Raw genomic sequence first — 17,452 nt, forward strand, 5'->3', positions numbered from 1 at the left:
GTGAAGGAGGCAATCAGAATGACCTTATGAATTTAAAGGAACTCAGGGCTACCTTTGAGTCGGTTTCAAATTTGAGGGTGAACTTGGGAAAGGGCTGTATAGCAGGGGCTAATTTGGAAGAGGAAGAAATAAGAATGTGGGCAGAGACACAAGGGTTTGACGTAAAGAATTGGCCCATGGATCATCTTGGGCTTCCTTTAGGGGGAAACCCATGATTTGAGGATTTTTGGAAACCGGTAATAGCGAGATTCACTAAAAGGCTGGTATTATGGAAAAGGAATTACATTTCCTTGGGAGGGAGGATAACCTTAGGTAGCCTACCCATCTACTACCTTTCCACCTTTAGAATTCCAGTTAGAGTGGCGGATCAATTAGAGAAAATCATGAGGGACTTCCTTTGGGAACTGGGGGACAAGAAGAGGGACCATTTGGTGAAGTGGAAGCAAGTTAGCAAGACAAAGGAGCAGGGAGGATTGGGAATAGGGAACCTAATTTGTAGAAATACAGTCTTGGGGAAATGGCTATGGAGTTTTCCCTTGGAAAGCAACGGGCTTTGGCATAAGGTAATTGAGAGCATTCGCGAGACATCGAAGGTATACCCAACTTTCATTAATTCCATTAGATATGATGTGTGTTGTGGGACCAAAGTATTGTTTTGGGAAGACCTATGGCTGACTGAAATCCCCCTTCAACTTTTTTTTCCAAGTCCCTTCTCATTATCTAATTACAAACAACCTGTATCAAGGTTTGCTACTTTCTCTTCTTCAGGGGTAAGCTGGAATTTGGCTTTAGAAGGGGTCAAAGGGATAATGAATGTGAAGAACTTATTCAACTATTGAACAAACGTCAGCTAACCTTTATGGATCAATCAGTAGAGGAAATTAGAGTTTGGTCTGGTACATCCAATGGAGTTTTTATTTTTGTTCCTTTCCTTAATTCCCTCTTGCAACCAATTAATACGGGTGAGAATTTCCATGTGAAAGAGATATGGACTAAACCTATCCCACCTAAAATCCAGGCTTTATGTTGGGAAGTCTGCCTTGGAAGGATAAACCCTAGTGATATGCTTCAAAAAAGAAGGCCAAACAAATGCTTATCGCCTCACATGTGCTTCCTTTGCCTTGCTAGTGGTGAATCCTTATCTCATTTATTGCTTTCTTGCACTTTTGTGCTTTGTGTTTGGGACCTCTGTTGTTCTCTTTTTGGTTGCAGGAGGTCTCCTCCACAGGATGTAGAAGTCTTCTCAACCCAAGTTTTCCTACGGCAACTGAAGAAAAGAGGAAGAATTATGTGGAAAACAACTAGGGCTGGAGCAGTATGGACTATTTGGGAGGAAAGGAATGGGGGGATTTTCAATGAGAAGAGTAGATCGAAAAAGGAATTGTTTGAGGCCATCAAAATCAGAACTGCACATCGGATAAAGACACTTGATCTATTCAAAGAATTCTCAGTGAATGATGTCCTAAGGGCATGGACTGAAGTGGCATTCTCATCCAAAGAAAAGGAAAAGGCATTTATGGAGTGGTTACCCCCAATGGCTAATAAAATAAAACTAAATTTTGATGGAAGCTCCATGGCAAGCACGAGGATGGCTGGAATTGGAAGAGTATTTAGGGATTGCACTGGAAAAGTATTGGCTGTATTCTCAGGACCTCGGGGGCTAGGAGATTCACTAAAGGCTGAGCTAATGGCATTATTACAAGGGTTAATAATAGCTAAACAATAAAGATTTCAGCCTTTGGAAGTAGAGGGAGATTCAAAACTGATAATTTCTTGGGCCAGAAGCAAGCAGCTTGTGCCATGGGTATATAGGCATGAATTTAGGGAAATAGAGAGCATCACACAGGAGCTGACATAACCTTCAAGTGGGTTAGAAGGACAACAAATGGGATGGTTGACACTCTTGCAAAGCAAGGGGCATATAGAAAACAGATGTTTTGGACACCGCTGTAAATCTTATTCCTGAAATGGGATTGGAATGAATCTTTATGGGTGGATACACGAGATCCTTGTAATATCCAGATTATCAGTTTAATATAATCATTTTTTTTTTTGCTGATAAGAAAGAAAAGATTACACCCCACAATCACAACAAAAAGCCTCCTACCCACTTTAAAACGATCTTTAGAGAAAAAAACTAAAATTAAGCCATACTTGCACAAATACAACAGAACCTACATAACTCCAATGGAGCTCAAATTAATCTTCAACATCTCCAAACTCTACCCGACCTCCTTCCTTGTCCCATATTTCTTATTTTCTCTCCTAGTGCTTTAGAACCTTTCCTCATATTTTCTTCCTTCCTCTTCCTCTTGAATGCTTCAAAGGTTCTCCTAGCAAAATTCTCACCTCCCAAAAAGAACAAGCCCAAAGAGTTGCCGACTTCCATCCCTTTGTTAACTAATTTCTTGAAATCCACGCTTCCCTTCTTTATTTCTTTCTCCTCTAGCACCACATGCAAAGATATCAAAGCATTCATTTTCATCCCTACTAGCCTTCTCCTAGAACGCATCAATCTTTTTCAGCTCCACACCTTTGAGGATCCACTAGAAGAATCTCCTTCCCACCTTGTAAAGGTTGATTCTCCATTTGAGGTTTCTCAAAACTATTATTTCTAAGTTTTGCACCTTTTCTTTTATTAATTCTTTTGTATTTATTGGTTGGCCTTCCCCAAGCAGGCCATCTTTCTATCTCAAAAAAAACCTTTGTGACGTGAACAATGTTGAACCTGCTTGAAGCTCTAGGTTTCTTTGGATTCTCTGAAGCATTAGCACTTTTGGTTAATTTGAACTTCCCTTTGCAACCCAAATCAACTCCCAATCTTCCAATGACCACTTTAGAGATCAAAGAGTCAGATTCGCCCCCTTAGTCAACTTAAACAAATTTTCGACAGAGCTCACCTTCTTACCCTCTCGCCCTTTTATGCTGTTTCCCTCTTCCTTGTCACCTCCCTCCTTGTTCTTGAACTCATTGTTCACCCCCTCTTCCACCGCCTCAACCCTAGCTCCACTCACATTCCCATGTCCCAACTCCACTCCCTTTGAAAATCCCTTGTTTGAATCATCACCTAAATCCCTGCTCTCTTGGCTTAATGTGGAAAAAGATAAAGAACTCATACTTTGCTTTCCATTAGTAGAGCCAGAAATAATATTGGACCTAAACAAGGATCAAAATTTCGGTACGATGTGCCCTGTATTTGGCCTATTGTATCATATCTTTTGGGTTCCAAAACATCTGTTTACAGGTGTTTTGGAAGCCCTTTCTTTTTTAATAAAAATATATATTTAAACATATATAAAAACCAATTAAAAAACTAAAAGAAATTAAAAGCGCATGGTTTTTAATTCCAATATACCTTTACTGATGAACAAAGGTGTATCGATACTTTGAACCTTGGACCTTACTTTCCAAAAAAAAAAAACCTTGGACCTGAACTCTATCAGCTTTCCTTGAAGAATATCCGTAGGCCTCGGTGAGGCCTCACAATTCACAAAGCCATTAAACCCTACAAAAACACCAAAAGCTACGACCTCCAAAAGACCAACACTCACTCTTGCTTGTCATTGAGAAGAGCTCACCATTTTGGAAGCCACCCATTGTCCATTGTCTTTTCCAATCTTTCCTCTAATTTTACATAGTGTCCCACCCTTCTTAAATTTTCTTAAATACTTCACCCCTAAACCCCTTCCTTTATAATAATGAAAGCCCAAAGGCAAAGCCTCTTTCCTACTTAAGTGGGATCCACTTATTAACTGCACCCTACCATTCTTGATAAAGCTCCTATCGTCTCTTCGAAACCACCCCCTTTTTAAGTTCTCCCACCCCCTGTCCCTCATTGACTATGGGTCTCTCACTTCCTTCCCTCATAATTCCTCACTTGCCTTCAACCTTTCCTGATCCCCATCTCTATCCTCCACATGGCTATCCGACTGACCAACTCTTTGGCTTCCATCGTCTTCCTTCTCTAATCTCCTGGACTCTTGTTTTGTCAACTCTCCTCATTTCTTTGAAAGACTGTCGAACTTCTAAGTTCAACATGGTAGAACTACTGAAATCTCCTCCAACTAGTGAAATGAGATGCAACCCTCAATCACCAGACTTGATGGAACCAAATGAACATCCTCAATATGTGTGAGCATGTTGAAGGAGCCACATGCATTTCCAACTGCACAAAATGTTTGCATATTCCAGGCATGGAGAAGATTCCCGAAGACGTTAATCCACACAAATGAACTACTAGATTCTTTATCCAATATGTGTGAGCATCAATTTTTCTAAAGGAGCTACATGCATTTCCAACTGGACAAAATGTTTGCATATTCCAGGCATGGAGAAGATTCCTGAAGATGTTAATCCACACAAGGCTCTCAATCCCCACTTCTTTGATTCCCCCGCCAACAGGTTACATCTTCCCAGTCTGAGATCTAGTTACCTGACTAGCAGATTCCTGTTCCAAGTCATCATCTTCCTTGTCCTCACTACTCAAGATAAAGAGAAAGAAACCTGCATTATACGTTCTCACCTGGACATTTCTTTCATACCCCACTTTGATCTGACCTATTGCAGAACCCCCACTTTGTTATATTTAGATTTGATGAATGACCGACTAGACACTTCTCTAACCATCTCACCCTATCAAGAACACCTTTGCTTGATTCCACAGAGACTTCTCTAGCCATCTTCTACCATGGATGCCCCAATAAACCCTATTGTTAATGATATTTTAATTACCTCGAAGATTTCTCTGCAACCTTCCAGTCAAATACCTCGTTTATTTCCACTCTTCCCAACCCCTTCTAGATTTTCTCCCCTCAGAACTCTTCTTCGTATATCCCCTTCCCCAAGTTTAACTCTATTTTTTTCCTCTCCTTAGAAAAGTCTCAGCCAGGTATTACTAAAACCCTTTCTTCCCCACTTTGCTTTCCAGATCGAAATTCCTCTGCTTGGACTGGAAAAGATATGCAACTATGCACCTTGATAACAATTTTTTTTTTTTTTGAGGCTATTCGTTTTTCCATCTGAGTGAATTAATGTAAAACAATATAGTTGTTCCCATGCAGTAGGATGATTGGTTGCTCCCTTATACTTTGGAAAATTTTTAGTATTTGTTCCTTAGACTTTGCTAAAGTTATATTTGGTTTTCTATGTGGCTGTTTGCAATATTTAGATTTTCTTCAATGCAATGTTCTCATTGAAAGTAAAAACAAGCAAAGAAAACAAATTGATTCATGGATTTTCCCAAGATCTATGTGGTGTATCTGATTCAAGGTTTAAAATGTCGATGTCGATCGAAATGTCGCTTACCAAAATATAGGACATATGTCGGAAATGTCGAGGGGAGATATTGTAAAAATTAGAGACATTGTGGAAATATTATGAAATATGTGGAAATATGCAAAGATATTTTGTAAAATGATAAAAGAAGCATTAATACATATTTCTAGACTATTATCTTATTCCCAACCATTATATAAAGCTAAGAAACTAAGATCAATAACAAATTAGTAAATGGCGATTTACTGATTTATTATGCATTTTGATGTTTTTACAAGGTTATCTGATATTTTCTGTTCTTATTTTTAGTTCTGATTTATTGTAAATTCTATTATATTTATTTCACACTAGTAAATAGAAATACATTTATTCTGATTTTTTAAATATTAAAGTTATAATACATTATGTTTTATTATAATTTTAATAAACTGATTCTCCTTTTTGTAGTATTAAGATTATGATAAATTCTGATTTTTTATAAAACTTAATGAATTTATTATGATTTTTAATACTAATTTTATAATAAATTATGATTTAGTATAAAATTTATTATGATTTTTTATATTAAATGTAGAATATGGTTTATTATAAAATTTAGTAAACATTTTCTGATTTTAATAAATATTTTAAAAAATTCTAACTAGTTAATATTTTATTACTTGAAAAATATTTTATGTTTTATATTATAAAGTAATTAATTTATTCTTTTGTTTTTATATTTTGTTAATTCTTTTTATAAATATTTTATTTGAAATATTAATGTAATAATCTATATTAATATACTGTATTATATTAATATAATATACTAATATAATATATTTTTAATGTACATTAGTCGACATCTTGTTGACATAATAGGAAAAACTGTATTTTTTTGGTTATTTGGACTGATTTGGTTGACATTTCCGAAATATAGGAAATGTCGACCGACATAATGTAATTTTTATATTACCATCCATTTTCATGTCGGTGAGCCTTGACATCGACATATGTCGGGCGACATTTGAAACCATGATCTGATTGTTCTAAATTTTCTTTGAATAGTACTTGTTAGAGGTTGATCCACATGTTCTATGCAGAATGCTATGTTTGAAATATCTTCAAGGATGTATGATCCAACAGACATTGATTCCTCCAATAGAAATCACACTGCTCTCCTGTCCACTACTGTTTAAGCATTCAAACTGGATCTATTGGGCATTAGTATGTGTATATCGAATTGCTCTCTTAGGGATGATCGAATTACACTTTTTGAGTTCTCTAAATATCATATATATATAGAGTAGTAGATGGCTAAGGGGGGGGGGTGAGATGCAATAAGGGTTTTCATCCTTAAGAGTTGGGGTTTCCCAAGAGGCTACCTTATCTGTTTGCTATTGGATTGGAATCTGCAATTCATTCTTAGTAACCTATGGTTAAGATTATAAAGACTTTTCTAATATTGTAAAGAGGTCCAATGATATATTTGCAATCACTCTAAAGGATCAATTTTTGGGCCAGTCACCATCACATGGGATTTAACCAAAAGTTCTAATACCAATAGGGCACCTCCAACAAATCAAATTTGAAGACATTTTTCAAACATGGTTGTTTATATATAATTTTTATTTGCTTCAAAACTCTTTTAATGCAAAATACTGAAAAAGTCTACCTAGGGAAAATTGAGAGTCTTAGTCTGATTATGACTAGGAGTGTAAACGAATCGAATTTGAATCGGATCAGGTAATATCCGAATCCGGATCCAATTAGAAAATCCAATATCCGAATTCTATTTGATATCCGACGGACATTGAATGCCGAATTAGAATCCGATTAAGTATTCAAATATTTGATTCGATTCAAATTCAATTAATTAATTATTTTAGATAATTAATGAATATATAGATTAAATGTTTTATTGATATAAAGTATATAAATATATAAGTTATTTATATAACTTAATTATTATATTTAAAATTAAATAATCGATTGAATTCGGATATTTATCGAATCGAATCAGGTCATATCCGAATTCGAACTCGATTTACTATTCAGTATGAATAGGATTTCCGAATTCGATCGATTAGATATTTGAATTATCCGAATTCAATTCGATTATGTCGAATATCAAATTTGAAATCGGATTTTCGAATACCGTGTACACCCCTAATTATGACACTTATGAAAAGCTCTAGGAAGCTTTCTTGTGACTTCCAATGCAAAAAAGAGACTTTCCATATTCTTTCCAGAGTCATGTAGATCTAGAATACCAAGTCCTCGTGCAATTAGGATTCTTTACTAGGAATCCTAGTTCAACTAGTAGTTTTCCTAAATTCATCCTAATGTTACCATGGGACTTATACAGAAGTCTTAGTCTTACTTGGATTCATTTGCTAGAGTCCTAGTCCAACTAGGATTTCTGGCAAGTGTCTTGATTCAACTCAACTTCTTGGCAGTGGCATTATCCTCTTGTTCGAGGGTGTGAATCCTTGTTGGACATTCTCAAAGCTATTGAACCACTTTTGGCTACCCAACATACGGAATATGTTAACCACATCCTTGTGTAGCCTCACCCATGTCATGTCAAGGTAATTGATCTTGAGTCTGCAACTTTGAGAACTCCTCAGGTCTAATGACATAAAAGACTTTGCATCTAAGCGATTCATGCAACTGATAGTAATACAAATCATTCAATGAATCAACTCAACCAGATCATGTCAGTGTCTATCCTAGTACACACCCACATGGTAGTCTGCAGTCTTAAATGGCTGAAATATATTGCCACACCATTATATGGTAATTATCCAGTGCTAACCATATCAGTGAGTTGCCTATGCTCACCTATCACTAGGATGCTTCAGGTTTATAAGGAATTGAGAATTTTTTGTGATAAGTCCTTCCCCTCCATCTTAACTATAAGTGGTTTATTGGTTACTGTTATTTCTTTAAAAGAGATGTATGCTTATCTAATTAGGGTTTTGAGTAACTTGTTATTATATGATTGTATTATATCTTGTATTTTTTATAAGAAATGTTGAATCTTATGCTTTCTGATATGTTATTCTTTTCCATTGTACTTGTAGGCTAGAATTCCCGGATGCTGAAAAGGATGCATTTCTTTCTGAGGTATCAATATGGTATTGTTTGGCTAGATATTTCAGCTACATGCCTTATTCCTATCTCTTATCATAGTTTGAGATGCTATTCATTTTTACACCGTTGTATAATCATTAAATGAATGGGATGTTAGATGGCCTTTTCTGAGATGTATATTAATGTAGATCATATAGGGATCGTAACTTACCTCTCCTGTGCTTATGCCAGTAACATCATTTTTTATGTTCTAGTGGATTTGTTACTTTTGTACAGTTTGCTGCGTGTATCACATTGCGTCTTTTCTTTTGGGTATTTGTACCTTGATGTTTTTAATTAGTTACTACGAAATTCTATTAAATCAGTAGCAGTACAGACACACACATATCATGCTTTACACTTCTTGACTCCCACTAGAGCTTATCCATTCAAATTACATCATACATACAATGATGCCCAAAACAGTTGTTCCCTAGATGCCCCTTGTTTTACTAGGGTATTGGCCAAGCCATTTGCTGAATGATTAACCCATCGGAATGTAGCCTCTCCCTCTTGCTAGCTGTCTAATCTCTCTCATGGCTTGCCTGCAAACCAAATCCCCTTGGCTGTTGTTATTATCCAACTTCTACCAACATGGAGTCCCCTTCTACCTTCTAGTTGCACCTGCTGAATGTTCAGCTGCTTGACTAACCTCAACCCCTGAAGCAATGCAGGGGTTTGCATATTCATTCAACCTATATCTACAAGTATTTGTAGCTTGGTTTCTTACAATGTTGGCAATGAGCACATATTAGATTTTGGGAGGATGGTTGGTTGGGGATTGGAAAACTAGTCTCTTATGTCCAAGGATGTACAGGTTGAGTATGAGAAATGTCTTAGTATCTTACTGTTATGCTGTTTGAGGTACGGTTGTGTGGTGCCCTAAGTTTAAAATACCTCTTTTTTTTTGAAGAGTAAAGTAAAAAGAAGATTACATAAGGAAGGTGATAAGATATCACCTGAGAGAAAACATGACTACTGACTCAGAAACTCCACCAACTACAAGACTTGAAATAAAAAGAAGACTTCAACACGATCATCAGCAATCCTGTCGGAACCAAGGCCCTAATCTTCCCCCTCAAAAACCTTATCCTGACTGTTGCCATCTTCATTCCACCTCCCACCTCTGTTTTTCTTCTCCTTCTGGGTTTCTTCTCTCTTCTTCCTTTTTCTTTTTGATCAATAACACTTTCATTAAATCATCAATAGAAGATTTACAAGAGGAAGACAAACGCACCACCTCATACCACCACTCTCTCACTTTGTTAGTAAACCCTGGATGAAGTAACCACATATTTTCAAATCTAAAGGGGGGCAGGACCTCCACACCTTATTTCCTCCTTACATAACACTATGGGCCAATGATTCGAGGTCACCGTTGGGAGAGCTCTAGAAGCCAAGGTTCCCCAATGTTCTTCCCAATCCAAAGAGAGCAGGAATCTATCCAGCTTAGAGAAAATGGGTCTAGATTGGAGATTTGACCATGTAAATGTCTTATGGGCTAGGGGAATCTCTTTAAGCTCAAAGGCATCCACAAAACTGTTAAACTTCCTCATGCTTTTTGTCACCCTTTGATTAACCTTATTGGATTCCTTCGAGAATCTGATCACATTGAAATCCCCACCCATGCACCAGGGCCTATCCTACAACCCTCTAACATCAACCAATTCCTCTTGCAACTCCTTTCTCTCTCTGTAGTCATTTGGTCCGTATACATTTGTGAGCACCCACATATAATCATCCTCTTGCTGCTTAAACTTCATGGAAACCGAGTACTTTTCGATCAACTCCTCCAAACCTTCAACCACATCCCTCTTCCACATTGTTACAATCCCCTCGGAAGCACCCCACGAGGGAGCAGCCACCTAGCTAATCCCCCTAGCTTTCCATACACTCCTTGCCCATTTGTTATTAAACTCCATTCTCTTAGACTCTTGCAACAGCACAATGCCTGGGTCATACCTCCTTATTACCTCTTTTATTGTCGCTCTCTTCCTTGCACTCCCAATTCCCCTCACATTCTAATTAAGAATCTTCATTCCACTTCTTTTTTAAACCCCTTGCCACCTATCCACTACTTTCCCCCTTTCCTTCTATCTCCTTTTACCCCGAGCTTCTTGTCACCTTCTACATCTCTTTTCAGTCTCTCTACTTCACTCAATCTCCTCTTCTTTGTTCTGATCTTCTTCTTCCTCTTCTGTAAGCTTTCTTTCAACACATTCAAATCTTCCAACCTACAAACCAACTTCCCTACAAATTCTGCTATCATGTCTTCTCTCACCGAGTCCTCCACCCCTACCCTTCCTACAAAATCCCCTCCATCTCTGTCCAGCTGCCCTTTCTTCCTCTCCTTTGGTCCCACCTCGTTCTTTCCTCTCCATCCATCCTCCCTCCTTTTCTGTTCTCTCCCCGTAATCCTCTCCATCTCTACCCTCATTCCCTTCCCTCCTCTCCACTGACCCCTCCACTCTTCCTTCCTCCCCTTCCCTCCTCCAGATCAACCTTCCTTCCACTTCCTTAAACACTCTTTCAATGATTTCCCACATTTTTTCACTCCTATACCTTCCTTCCCCTCTCCCCCTCCTCGGAGAGCCTGCCAACTAGCTCGACTACATATTCATGGGCTACAGGACATGGAACAGGAACGGAATTTGGAACCAAAGACACAGGAGACACATGAGTAGCACAAACCGAATTCACTTGGTTACCTGGGACTGATGGACATGCTAGAAAAGGACTGCTCTTGGCCTCCCTCTCTTGTTCAGAGGTAGGTAAACGTCTATCTCCTTGAGTTGGTTGGAAAGTACTTCTGTCCTTTGGTCATCCTGGTGATCTTTCCACTCCACCCTTGGTTCACCCCTAGATGGTGTGTTCCTGCTTTGCTTCCGGTTCTCCCGGTTTGCCCCTTCTGTTATTCCTTGCACACTCTGTAGTCTTGGGAATGAGTTAAGCCGATTACAATCTTCACCCTGAAATAAGCTTGTAATATTCCACCCGTCCATGTCACCTCCAGCACAGCTACCTTTGTCATTTACACTGCCCACGCTAGTACCATCAACAGAAAAGTCCTCCGATTCTTCATCTCCTTCACTACACTGCACCCAACCTTCATCCTTCTCTTCCCTCTCTTCAGTTCTTTCCCTAGCGTATCTTGGATTCGGCCTCTCTAAGGAGCGTCGCAGGGGACTAAGCTCCTCTAGACCTCGTTGGGAAACCCACTGCAAATCCAACTTCTTCTCCATTTTCTGCTGCTGCGCGCATTTTCCCCACTTTCTCGCGACTTGGGACGATGATAGACCATTATCATCGTCTATCAGTGGCCCAAGAAGAGTCCCCATACCCCGACCCACGTGACATTTTAAGTTATCACATGGGTCCTTCAAGTGGAACCTCCTTTCGGTGTTACACCCACCCGACCCGCCCGTGTGACCTTTTAAGTTGTCACGTAGGCCTTTCCAACGCTGTCCCGGCTCAAACATCACCCCGCCCGACCCACCCGCCACTTTCAACGGCTCGGACCAAACCTTTTGGCTCCCCAACCCATCCTGCCTCTTCGCCATGCCAGCATAAAAAGAAGAGCCTGCCATTAATTTGTTTAATTCAAACCAATTGGAATTAGTTTCCTTAATTAGGTTGCTTGTCGTTTGGTTTTCCCCAGCCAGCTCAGTAACCCCAAAAATAACTTTCATCTGCTCCACCTTTTCATCTCCCACCCTCTGCCCTCCACGTGTCCACCACCCAGCCAGCTCATCATCTTCTACCTTAGGAGCACCTTCCCACCATGACCGTTCAACTTCTGAAGCCACCCACACCTTGTACCTGGCTTCATCCGAGCAGATTTCAAAGAACCTCGGCAGGTTCTCATGGCTTACACCAGCTACCTGTAACTCCACGGCACCCAGATTTCATTTATCAGCTTTCACCAAGATGCCTCCCAGACTCTGCACGATGTGCTCAAGAACAGAGTCTCACCAGAGGTGAAATGGAAGGCCTACAAGCTTCAGCTGGACACACCCATCTTGGACTTCGACTTCATTGCAGATTGGGCTCCAGTTCTGAACCTGTATCAGACCTCCATCCACCGCAACTGCTTTAAAACTTAGTTCCTGGTCACCTACATCAAGCACGGCTTTCGTCTCTGCAAAAGGGAACAACATAGCTTCACTTCCAATACCTATCTCCCCTGCAACTGTACTCAGAACCCTCCTCCAATCTGTCACTCCTTTATCAGCCACTAGCACCCTTCTTTTCTTCCACTCATCCTTCCCTGCTCCTACCAATAATCTTCGATGAATAGAAGAGCAAGCAACCACCATTTCAGTCGGAAGGCCTTGCACTTCTACACTCCCAGAGGTACTAATCGAAACTGCCCCCTCCTAAACTTTTTGACCCTGGTCTTTGGATTTTTGACCAGTTCTCTTCACCCCATCCACTCTCTTATCTTCCGAGGCTACAAGGAAAAACTATAGCACCTTTACAAAATCCATCCACCCTTTCCGTAATCTCCCTTCCGGCACACATAGCATTTGTTTTCCATTTGTTCCAAAAACTCCACCACAGAGATAAACCATCCCTTTCTGTTTCTTTTCAATTCTGTTACATATTTCTTACCTAGAACTGACATGTAGTTTTTCCATCCATTCACCTTACCAGAGTTGATAGCCCCATCTATGAAACCTTTCATCCAGACAATGACCTCCTTTGGTACCAACACAGTCGCCCTGTTATTCTCTCTGATTTTCATTGCGTCCTCACCTTTGATCCTTTCCTCTTTGAACTTGAAAGTCTTGGCTTCGATCGACACCTCAGACCTCCATCTTCCTACTACTCTGAACCTTCTCTCGTCCTCTATCTTCCTATTGTCCATTTGGTGATGATGAGTGGAGCCAAGAAAAACTCTTCTCTCTTCTTCCTCTCAAACTCTTCAAAGGCTTTCCTAGCAAATTCCTCTCCACCCCAGAAAAACAGACCCAGGCTTTTGTGAATTCGGATTAGCTGAATGTGATGGCTGTTCAGAAGGCTGTGGAACCACTGGTGAGGTTCCACGCCAGTAATAAATTCATGGGCCTCACTGTGAAAGTTGCAGGCCCCATGTATTCAAATACTGGCATGGAACCTTATCATTGGTTCCACAGCTTGCTGAACAGCCATCTCGTTCAGCCAAACCTTGCTCCAACCAACCCCTACATCTTTTTAGCCACTTCCTCCATGGAGATACTTCCTGAATTCACCACCTTCCCACAGATTTTGTCACAATCTCTTACCATGGAAGCAGAATTGTTCTCTATTGATTCCCCCCGCTGCTGAGTCCCCAATTGCTGGTCCTGGTTAGAGCCAACCCAGAGATCCTTACCAGCGGCATCTCCGGTTGTCGTCTTTGAAAGACTTCTGCCCCTTCTCTTGTAGACCTTCTTGTATTTCTTGGTAGGTCCACTCCCAATCAAACCACCTTTCATCCGAGAGAACATTTTTGTAACGTGAACGGTGTGAGAGTATCTTACTCCCAATGTTCTGCAGGAAATTTGGGTCTTCACTGAATTGGCAATATCTGAAGTGTTCTTATCCTCCCCCCTCCTACCCAAATCCACCCCTAACTTACCGACCACTACCTCCTCGAAGTCATGAAAATCACCCACTGCACTCTTGGATTGGGGCAAGGCACAATGATTCTCGCCTACAGTTCTACTTCGTTCAACACCAATATCACAACAATCTCCTAAATGAGCAATGGTGGTATCTCTTAAAACCACTTCTTTTTCCTTGAGACCAATCTCAGCTTCAATAGCACACTCATTTGCGCCACTCATATGGGGTTAGAAAACGAAGGCACCTTACCAACAAGCACCTTTTGATTTGCAGCATCCAACATCTCCACAGGATCGCATCTGTTCCGAACGCAGCTAACATGATCTTCCACACTATTGATAGGATTTTGCTCCGCATCACGAGAAGCAGAGACCTTCGCTATACTCGCAGTATCCTTCTTCTTCCTTCTCTTATCTTCACTGATGAAATATCATTCTCCTCCTACCTCTCTCCTTTTTTGAAGCTTGTCCCTTACTAATCTATTTGAACCCCGTTTATCTCAAACCTGAGTAGGACACAGCTCTTTTTTTTGTTTTTCGATGGAGACTTTGGATGGTGGGCCCAAGCAGCATTTCCCTAGTGAAGTGCTGTTAATTTATTGGCTAAGGTCAAAGTAGTGGAATTAAATTTGGAGAGAGCTGATTCAAGATGGTGGAAGGAGAGCAATAAAGGAGTGTTCACTGTGAAATCTTTCTACTGGACTTTGGCAAGGAATCAAGTTGAAAGGAAAGATGTCAAAGTTGCAGGGAGATCACCAAGAATCCAGGAGGAGAGGTTGAGGGGGTGGTGGCTTCAGCCAGGGGTCAGAAGTTTGCGGGGGAAGTTTGAAAAAGACGTGGAAATGCTAAATTCAGTCAGAAGATTCAGAACTCACAAAAGAACTCAACAGCAGATTCCAGTTTCTAAGATTTTCATGAGGTTAAAAGGTGGTCTATTTGGTGTTCAGCCTAACAAGCTCGTCAAAAAACCCCCAAAAAATAGTCAAAAGATGACAAGAAGATTGTACTCACAAAACTGAGAAGAATAGCTAAGGTTTTTGAAGCTCCGGTTTGGGTTTAGATATCTTATTTTAGTATATTGTGGGCGTTGGGCTGGCTAGGATGTTCTGGGTTTCTTTTGCCGTTTTTTGTCTTGTCCTCTTTTGTTTTGCTTAGGGGTTTGCTCTAGTTGGGTTTAAATTTACTTTGGTATTGTTTCTGTTTTTTTTTTTTTTTTGTGCCTCTCTGGGTTTTCTCTTTGGATTGGGCTTTCTCTTGGGTGATTGCTTATCACCTTCCTTGTATCTTCTTTTTATTTCAATAAAATTTTTTCCTTTATCTTCAAAAAATGATGTCAGGCATTTGGGGCAATCCTATTCCCCCTAGGGTGGAATCTTTTGCTTGGCTTGTGGCTTTGGCAGAATTCTTACACGATTATATGAGCAGAGATTCAATTGGTGGGAAGGTGTTATCTTTGTTTTCTTGTAGATAAGAGTGTGCTTCATCTTTGTTTTGATTGCTGTTGTGCAATGATTATCTGGGGTTACTTTTTCTCAGTATTTTAAAACGGAAATGTGGAATCCAGGATCATGAAGAGATATATTTGCTTGCTGGCCGGCTTCAAATGGAAACAGAAAAGTAAAGATATTTTGGAGCTGTGTACCTTTTACAGTCTGCTGGGAACTGTGGAAGGAAAGAAATAGAAGAACATTTGAAGACCAGTATAGAACAACTGATTGTCTAGCCCCAACAATTGGCAATAGGATTATGGAATGGGTCCCGATTCTACGAGAATTTGCAGGGGTCAGCAAGGATTCTTTTGATTTTGGGTTTTGCAACGTAACTATAATTGAGTGTAGGGGTTTTTATTGATGTAATTTTATTTTTGTCAAATTGTTTGTATTTCTATTTCTCTTTTGGGTGATTTTTTATCACTCTGAGTACCCTTTGTACTCTTTTCCTCTTCTTTTATGAATCATTTGTTTTTGCTTCTTCTTATTATAAAAAAACATATACACATACATGCATGCATACAGGAAGGCTTCTCCTTGAAACACATGGATGGGTGCCCTCAGAAGAAAAAGATATTAAATCATGTGGTTTCCTTATAGATTTAAAATATTTTATTTCCTAACTCAAATTAGAAAGTAGTTCAGATCCTTCAATCACAAATAAAATCCAATTTGATTTCTTAAGTTAAATAGAAAAACCCAGCTAAAGGCTTTTTAGAAATATGACATGGATAGTAGGTTCCCTGGTGTAGCTTCCAAAAATAAAAAATTCAACCTAAAGCCTTGACCTAATTTAGATTCCCAAATTAATTAATAAGTTCAATCCTAAGACTTAGGATTTAGAAAGAGGCATATATGCTTTTCTACTTTTTAGAGGCTCTGAATCCATAAGTTTGTTTGTGTTGGATTAACCCTTTACCATATGAAATTTGCTGATTTTACTATTTTACCCCTAGAACATACTATTTGGAAATGTTGAGTTCAATTTGCATTATCTCATAAAAATTAATTTTCAACCTCAAAATAACATTGAAACAATACAAATAAAAAATAAAAAATTAATAATTACTAATTAATAAATGAAACGATTAAAATTATTAAAATAATTAATGACTATAAAAATATTAAAATAATTAATAATTAATAATTTACACAAATAAAAATAAAATAATTTTTAAAAATTATTAAAATAATTAAAAATTACTATTTAATAAAATTAATTAATAATTAGTAATGTTTAATAAAATATTTATTAAATATTTATAATTAATAATTGATATAAAATAAAAATATAATTTTTGTTTAATAAAAATATTAAAATACTTAATAATTAATAAAAAAATTATAATTAATAATAATATTATTATTTCTACTCATCGAACTGCCGTTGCAACGTGAGGGTTCGGTTCAAGTTACATGAAGGACAAATCATGTAAGTTTAAAATTTCTTTGAGGGCATTTATGTCTTTTACGCACTTCTCAATTACGTCTGAACACATAAGTGCCGGGCTACTAACTTAAAATTTCAGATCGATTTTCAGACGCAACACCAAATGAGTCTAGTGCTTCAAAAGCAAGTTTTTCAGACACCAAACCTCTGAAAAAGTGTTATCAAACGAGGCCTTAGTTTTTTTTTGATACAGTAACACTTTTGAGAATTACCACATAGATAGTGAGTCTCAAATAAAATGCGTATGATTGTTCCCGTATTCCTATCCATGTGCTCATTTTGATGATACAATAACACTTTTGAGTCTCATTTTGAGAATTACCACATAGAATTACCATCTCGATGATGTGGTCATTAGCCAGCTTAATGCTAACACAATCTCCCAATTTAATATGTACAGAATTGTTCCCGTATTCCTATCCATGTGCTCATTTTGGAGGGTGAAAGAAATACCATTTCTTTAATATTAATACACATTACATTTTCTATTTAGATACATAAGAATAACAATTTATCTTTAAGTCCCTTATAGACATGATCTC

General features: G+C 38.5%; 1 protein-coding gene across 4 annotated transcripts in view; it reads left to right on the plus strand.

Moving 5' to 3' along the window:
• The window catches only part of LOC148878782 (exportin-4 protein), a 156,895-nt gene that overhangs the window by 29,994 nt on the left and 109,449 nt on the right, over positions 1-17,452 (plus strand). For 3 of the 4 annotated variants that reach the window (XM_088960143.1, XM_088960144.1, XM_088960145.1), the window contains exon 5: positions 8,337-8,379. In XM_088960143.1, coding sequence (XP_088816269.1) covers positions 8,337-8,379 — 43 coding nt within the window. Of the gene's footprint in view, positions 1-8,336; positions 8,391-17,452 lie in introns of all 4 variants that reach the window. The other variant, XM_088960146.1, reaches the window with a different exon arrangement.

This window comes from Nelumbo lutea, chromosome 1, assembly GCF_056320005.1.
Source record: "Nelumbo lutea isolate HS-2025 chromosome 1, American lotus-T2T, whole genome shotgun sequence".
Taxonomy (NCBI): domain Eukaryota; kingdom Viridiplantae; phylum Streptophyta; class Magnoliopsida; order Proteales; family Nelumbonaceae; genus Nelumbo; species Nelumbo lutea.